Genomic DNA, 7,980 nt, shown 5'->3' with positions numbered 1-7,980 from the left:
AAAAAAAAAAAAAAAAAAAAAAAAAATTTGGGTTAAGGCTGGGTTTTATCTGACCAAGAAGCGAAAAGTTAAATGTGGCACTGAATTGCAACCAGTGCATGTCCACTGTGATAGTCAGTGGGGAAGGTAATACAGAAAGAGCCTTTAGTTCACTGTGATAGTAAAAGGCAGAAGGTAATAGAGTACATTCAAAGGTTATTGTAATGAACAAATGTATTTTTATCAGAGTCTAAAAGAAATCCTGAACAAGGATCAACCCAATTTATGTGAGTATAACACTGGCATTATGTTGAATGACCAAGTTATCAGTTATGAAACATGGAGGAAATAGAACATAATAAATGTGTTCTTGGCCAGCCACAGTGGCTCACACCTATAATTTCAGCACTTTGGGAGGCTGAGGTGGGAGGATCGCTTGAGGTCAGGACTTCAAGCCCAGCCTGGGCAACATAGCAAGACCCCATCTCTACATAAACATACAAAAAATTAGCTGGACATGGTGGCACATGCCTATAGTCTCAGCTACTTGGGAAGCTGAGGCAGGAGGATTACTTGAGCCCAGGAGTTAGAGGTTACAGTGAGCTATGATCTCGCTACTGCACTCCAGCCTGGTGAGAGAGTGAAACCTTACCTCTTTAAAAAAAAAAAAAAGTGTTCTTTAAAAAAATTGTATATTAATAGTGTTAAAAGACACATTATGAGTATGAGAAACATAGGTACGGTTTTCTTTTGGAAAGAAGATAAATTTAGAAAATCATATATAAAGTTGGGAATGTTAGGTAGTAATAGTTGCAGAAGACAGATTGGAGGAGAGAAATGTTTCAGGGCCCAGGAGCAGAAATAGAACATGCTAAGTCAGTTAAATGCAAGGAACTGGTGGAATTCAGCAAGAGGCTGGAGAACAGATAAATCATGAGGAAGATGCTGCAAAATATCCACCACTTTGTGAGGACAAGAAAGGGCCCTAGAACACAGTTGGAGTTTGCACAGATGAAGGAGAGGGCATCACTGAGGCTGAAAGTCCCACTCCACGCGTGCCTCAATTAGGCAGTGATATTGTAGTGAGAAAATTCACGTGCATTTGAAGTAGACGGTCACTTGGAGTCATTCCCTAGGCTACTTATCTTCCTCTTCTGGGGAAGATCTGGGGCTGAGCTGGGGAAGTGTTTGTGCCAAAGACGAAAAATTGGATCACTAGGGTGAAGAACTTACATTATGCACAAAATAGTTGTATTTGAGTCTTTGTCCTCATGGAACTTCTTGGGGACCAGTGACAGACTTGATGCATTTTCCACTGATACAATCATGGACAGTGTAAATAATAAATCAAGTGTTTGTGGATTGATACCTTCTTACCCGTCCCTGCTACAGGGGAGGAAACCTGAGAAGGGGCAGGAATGTGAGCTAGCAACCCCTTCCTTTCCTCCCTCCTCCCAGCGTTTGATGAGGGGAGGTCAGGTGACTGTACAGTGGGCTGTGGGCGGAAACAGATTTGCTGAAAAGAGATGAGGAAGGAAGACATCCCAAGGCCTGTTTGGAACATTCAGGTTAAATGCAGCATAGCATTATTCAGCAATAAAAAGGAACCAAGTATTGATATCCACTACAACATAAATGAACCTTGAAAATATTATGCCAAGAAACCAGTCACAAAAGACCCTATATTGTGTGATTCCATTGATATAAAATGTCCCAAATAGGCAAATCTATGGAGACACCTCATTCCAGCCTATTTTTCCAGCTTCCTCTTTTTCTCTGCCTGCCCTCATCATCCCATGCAGCATTTGCTCTGTCCTCAACAAATGACCCACTGTTCGCTGAAAAATCGATGTGCTTTCAGATCTCTACACCTTTGCCACCTTTATTATCTTCCAGTACATGTCTGTTCTTCTAGGCCCAGCTTAACTAGCAACACCAAACTAAACTGAACAATCCTGATGCCTGCTGAGAGGAGCTCATCCCCACTAAAAAGTGAGCTCAGATCTGGAATAGCATAGAACATCCAGGCTGGAACCAGACCTGGAGGTTATCTAGTCCTAGTTCCGTCCCTTCATTTGATAGAGGAGGAAACTGAGGCCCCAAGAGGATGAATGGCCTGTCAAGTCCTGAAGCACACTGAGGGCAATCCCAGGCACGCCTCATACAGGGCTCTTTGCTCTTTGCCTTGCACTTCCACCTCTCTGCAGTTTTTTTGTTTTGTTTTGTTTTCAGTTTTTTTTATTTTATGTTTTTTTTTTGAGACGGAGTCTCACTCTGTTGCCCAGGCTGGAGTGCAGTGGCGCAATCTCAGCTCACTGCAAGTTCTGCCTCCCGGGTTCACACCATTCTCCTGCCTCAGCCTCCCGAGTAGCTGGGACTACAGGCACCCACCACCACACCCAGCAATTTTATATATATATATATATATATATATATTCAGTAGAGATGGGGTTTCACCGTGTTAGCCAGGATGGTCTCAATATCCTGACCCATGATCCGCCTTCCTCGGCCTTCCAAAGTGCTGGGATTACAGGTGTGAGCCACCGCGCCAGGCCTCTGCAGTTATTTTTGATGGAGCAAATATTTATCAAATATTTTCTGTGTACCCATATTTTATGATGTCAGCCCATTCCTTAAAAACTCGTACATGGGCTGGGCACAGTGGCTGCCACCTTAATCCCAGCACTTTGGGAGGCTGAGGCAGGTAGATTACTTGAGGTCAGGAGTCCAAGATCAGCCTGGCCACATGGTGAAACCCCATCTCTACTAAAAAGACAAATGGCCAGACATAGTGGCACACACCTATAATCCCAGCTACTCAGGTGTCTGAGGCAGAAGAATCACTTGAACTTGGGAGGCAGAGGCTGCAGTAAGCCAAGATCGCACCACTGCACTCCAGCCTGGCAACAGAGCAAGACCCTGTTTTAAAAAACATAAAAAACAAAACAAAACAGAAAAACAGTTCTCACATGGTTCCTCATTATCGTCATGCAATAGGGAACATAAGCCTTTTCATAGCCCAGCCTGTCATTACAATTCCAGCTTCACTCCTTGCTACTCCCCCTCATATCTGGCCATCCACCATTTTGAACTGGTCAGCATAGTGTAGTAAAGTCAAGACGTGCAGAGACTTCAAAATCAAAGGCCTGGGTGTGAACCAGTTCTCTCCACTTACTTAACCACATTATCTTGAAAAATTTAATTCATCTTTCAGAGCCCCTGTTTCATCATCTGTAAAACTGGGATAACAAGACTTCTCTTCCAAGATCATTAACAGGATTACTTTGGTTATTTAAAAAGCATTTCTGTGCCATTACTAGTAATGTTTATCATTTTAAATGATGACAACTATTACTTTCCTCAGAAAGCTTCTCTGCCCTCCCAACATTATGGAAGGTGCCCCTTTAGCTCCTGTGTTTACCTCCTAACAGTGTAAATTCCTGTTGAATGTTCATCTCTACCACTGAGCATGAGCTCTTGGAAAACAGGACCCTTGTTTCTCATTCAACTTGGTAACTCCAAAACATTGATGATAACCAGGAAATGCTTGTTGGTTGAAAGGAAAAGGAGGAAGAAGTAAAGCAATAAGCAAGGTGCTGTGGGGGCCATGAACATGGCAAAGGCTAAGCCCCTACCATCCAGATGTAGAACCTCTAGCTGGACAGACAGACAAATTGCAGATTGCTGTATTTGAGTCTCCTGCAAGGATAAAGTATGACATATTTATGAGAGGGGAAAAGAACTTTTAAAAAACTTATTTTTTCCTTATTGTGGGCTATATCATACATACAGGAATGCATACAAGTAGTATGTAGAGTTTGAGGAATAAAATGAACACTCATATAACCACCATGCAGGACGAGAAATAGAAGAGAATTGCAGAAGCTCCACCCTCCCCATATGTCTCCCCTGTCACAGCTTCCTTCCTCTCCCCAAGAAGTAACTACTGTCCTGGCTTTCATGATAATCATTTCCTTGCTTCTATCTTTATGACTTTATTGCCTATGTATGGATCCCTAACCAAAATAGCTTTTTTTTTTAACCTTATATAAACTGAACCCTACTGTATTCATATTCTGAGACTGGCTTGTATCCCTCAAGCTTGTGAAATTAATCCATGTTGTTGAAATAGCTGTGGTTCTTTTTCTTTTAATTACTATAGTATTCCATTATATGACTATGTCACAATTTATCCATCTATTGTTAATGGACATACAGGATTTTTCCAGTTTGGGAATGACAAACAGTCATTATATTAATATTGTTGTATCCATTAATATTGTTGTATCCATTTTCTCCAGTATTTAAACATGCAACATTCTTTTTGTTGATGGTGTTAAGAATTCATTCTACCTCTGGAAGCAGTGAAATCCCTAGGGATAGAAAAAGGCAAACTAGTTTGCACAAAGAAGATTTGGATAGGTAGACCAGAGTCTCAAAGTGTGCTTGAGAATGTATGTTTGAAAACTTTGTGTTTCTCGAAGTGTGCTCCAGGATGGCCCACAACAAAATCATGTGGAGAATTTGTTAAATACACAGATTAAAGACCCAGTCCAAACCCACCAAACAAGACCCTCTGCAGATATGGCCTGGAAAGCTGTGTTTCAGCAAGTTTACCACCCACCCCCACGACTCATGTAGATCACCAACCCTCTACCTTTTTTTTTTCATTTGTTAGCATTTAGTTAAGCTCCCTCCTTGTGGCTTCAAGTCACCAGGACACAGCCTCCCTACTTCCCCCTATATATACATCCTTAATCTTCTCCCAGCTCTCCTGCTGAAGAACTTGGCCTTCATGACAGCGGGCTACTTTGGGAGTTTCCCTTCCTCAGAATTCTGCAGTAGCCCATAGCACTCCATCAATGATGGGAGCAGCTCCAACCTGTTTTATTATTATTATTATTATTATTATTATTATTATTATTATTATTATTATTTTTGTCAGCGTGTGATGACTCATGTCTCTTGACTGACCAAGGTCTACATTTGTCAAGGTCGAGAGTTGGGCAGAAGCCCTGGTTTCTCTTTAAGTGGTAATGCCTCATAACCAACTTTACCAAAGTAACCTGGGTGACACTTGTGGAAGTTGATGCACGCCAACAGCATTCCCCTGGCCTCCCACGTGCTTCCTGTGCTTGGCCAGGCCTTTACTTTCCATAGACGATACAGGTGTAATGGAACAAATCTCAGCGGTCAGTGCAATGTTAGGACAGGGGAAGGCGCAGTACTTTTGTGCCCATAAAATCAGCTTCCCTTGAAATGTCCTCCTTGGGCTGGCATGTCAACAGTCTCCAAGCAGACTTTGCCTTTAGCACACCTACACACTGTGGTCCTAGCCTTTTGCTTTCTTCTCCACACCTCTCTCCCTCATCCCCCAATCTCTCCCCTATTCCCAAATGCAACAGAACACTCAGAAGTCTCATTTTAAGTAACTCCAAAGTCTTTCCATGACCATAGCAATGCTTTACCTAGGGACTTGTTTTAAATAGGCCTTCCTTTTTAGAGAAGTCTTAGGTTCACCGCAAAATTGAGCAGCGTTCCCATATACTAGTTACACTGCTCTAAAAATCCTGTACTCTACCTTCTCATCTCCCCTGCCCTCTGCTCATCAATCACTGATCTTTTAAACCTGTCTCCAGTTTTGGTTTTTCCAGAATGTCATATAATTGGAACCAAACAATATGTACCCTCTTCAGAAAAGCCTGTATCACTGAGTAATATAAAGTTTAGCGCTGAATAATACTCCCCTGTGTATCCGGATATATCAGTTTATCCATCCATTAAAATACTGAAGATCATCCTGGGTGCTTCCAGGTTTTGTCAATTATGCATGAAGTTGCTGTCAACATCCATATGCAGGCTTTTGGGTAGATGTTCAGGTTTCAACCCATTTGGGTAAAACACCAAGAAGTGCAATTGCTAAAAAGTATGGTAACAGTATGTTCAGTTTAAGAAACTGCAGTGTCTTCTGAAGTGGGTGTACCGTTTTGTGTTCCCACAAGCAATGAGTGAGAGTTCCTCTTGCTCCATGTCCTCACCAGCATTTGGTGGTGTCAGTGCTTTGGATTTTGGCTATTCTAATAGATATGTAGTGGTACTTCATTGTTGTTTTGAGACATGTAGTTTTAAAACCACTACTCTTCACTTTTTTCTCTGTGTTTTTGGGGGTCTTGTGTTTTAAAATTTTGCAGAGTAAATTATGAGCAAGTGATAGTGATCTTTCATTATTAAACATGATTTTATTTACAAATATTTCAGACTAACTCTTTTTTTCCTTTTAAATATAGATAAATGCAGAGGGAACACCAGAGGACGTTTTTCTTCAACTCTGCACAGCTATTGACTCTATTTTCTGAAGGCGAAAATGCATGTCTGTTAGAGTGGAAACAGAGAAAACATTAAAAGTTCATTCCTTAACACAATGTTTCAAGTTAAACCTTTTGTGCCCCTGCCCCTGCTCCCCACCCCTAAATCCTGACAGCACTGTTTGCTTCCCAGCTAGACCTGTGTGAGAGGTATCTGGAAATCATGCATGGTGTATTTGGGACTATCAACCTCTTCTCCACACTTCAGACAGCTGTCTGCACTCAGAGCACACACACTTTGTATCATGCAGGCCACACTCAGAGCTGGTCAGTACATAAACAGTGGTGCAGTACCAGTCTGTGCCCGTTGTGATTACAGGCCTTGCTAGACCCTGATCATCTGGTTCTCCTCTCATTAAGCATCCCTAACTCCCAGTCACATCTTCCTCTCCCCAAGATTTACATACTGTTCCCCAGTGGAGGCCCCTGGCACAGGGGACAGCCCTGGCCATCTTCCTTTGGTGTCTGGCTGTTTCGTCAATTCTCATCCTCTGGTGGCTCACAGCCATAAGGTGAGTTGATTACACAATGCCTTGTACATGATATAGAGGCATCAAGCAAAATTTGACAGAAATTTTAAAATATGAAATTGTATAGCTTTTCCAAGATGGTAAAACCCACGTTAGTCATCAGTAACATTATCTATTATTTTTAAGAAACTTGGAATACTGTCATTATGGCTAAGGGAACAAATCTGATAAATTGTGTAACCTAGTCTCTTCTCTACATGGTGATGCATTTCAGCAATTATAAATTAGTATATATGACCAAAAGTAATTTAAAAGCATGAGATATTTGCAATTTCATTCATTGGGCACATATCAAATTATAATTTTGATTTTAAATGGTCACCCAGTTATTTGTTTCCAAGCAAGTAAAAAATACCATAACAAACCTGATGTGGGTAGGAGGGGCATGTCAGTAAGTGGTATGTTCAATCTTGTGTTTGTTTCATATGGGCCCTTTCCAGAAGTTTGCAAACCTTGTCATACCCATATGCAAAATTGTGTTTCCTTGCATTAAACCAGTGAAGTTTGGGTTTTCTTTTGTGCTATCAGTTGTAAAATCAGAGCTTCTTATATATTATACTGGAATAACTGCATCTTCCACTCAGTCACTACAAAAAAACATAGTTTCAGTTTGCATGATTTTTTTTTTCCTTCAATGGTTGTGCAGATAAGGATCCATTTCTGGGATAGAATTGTATTTTTTAAGTCTTTTTTTTTCTTGAAATGGATATGTACAAATAAAATAAATGGAAGACAGGATAACTCTTTCTATTTATTTGTAACTCACATCATTCTTGAAAGCATTTGAAGCCTTATTCCAAACAGAATTAGAGGTGAACACAGACATAGTCAAGATTTACGATACGCTTATATGTTTTTAATTTTAGCTATAGATCAGTTTTGAGTTATTACAGAGAGAACTCAATGTATTCACGATACATGGTAACTTTCATATTTCCTTTTTCTCTAGCACTTATTCTGAAACAGAAATGTCAGTGTTTGCTAAAGAAGAAATTAAATTTCTTTGGTTACAATTATGCCTCTATTAACAAAAGGGGGCATGTTCCCACAACTCCAACAGTTGTCATATACTTTATTAGTACCCCAAGTTGTCACACTCTCTATCG

General features: G+C 40.7%; 1 protein-coding gene across 3 annotated transcripts in view; it reads left to right on the top strand.

The window, feature by feature from the left end:
• Positions 1–7,612, top strand: part of AK5 (adenylate kinase 5) — a 307,026-nt gene extending 299,414 nt beyond the window's left edge. For all 3 annotated transcript variants that reach the window (XM_017877400.1, XM_017877401.1, XM_017877402.1), the window contains exon 14: positions 6,267–7,612. In XM_017877400.1, the coding sequence (XP_017732889.1) occupies positions 6,267–6,335 (69 nt within the window). In that variant the 3' untranslated portion in view covers positions 6,336–7,612. The remainder of the gene's footprint in view (positions 1–6,266) is intronic.
• The last annotated feature ends 368 nt before the right edge of the window (positions 7,613–7,980 follow it).

The sequence above is a fragment of the Rhinopithecus bieti genome, unplaced genomic scaffold (assembly GCF_001698545.2).
Source record: "Rhinopithecus bieti isolate Rb0 unplaced genomic scaffold, ASM169854v2 scaffold_10654, whole genome shotgun sequence".
Classification (NCBI taxonomy): Eukaryota; Metazoa; Chordata; class Mammalia; order Primates; family Cercopithecidae; genus Rhinopithecus; species Rhinopithecus bieti.
This window is presented reverse-complemented; position numbering and strand designations above follow the sequence as displayed.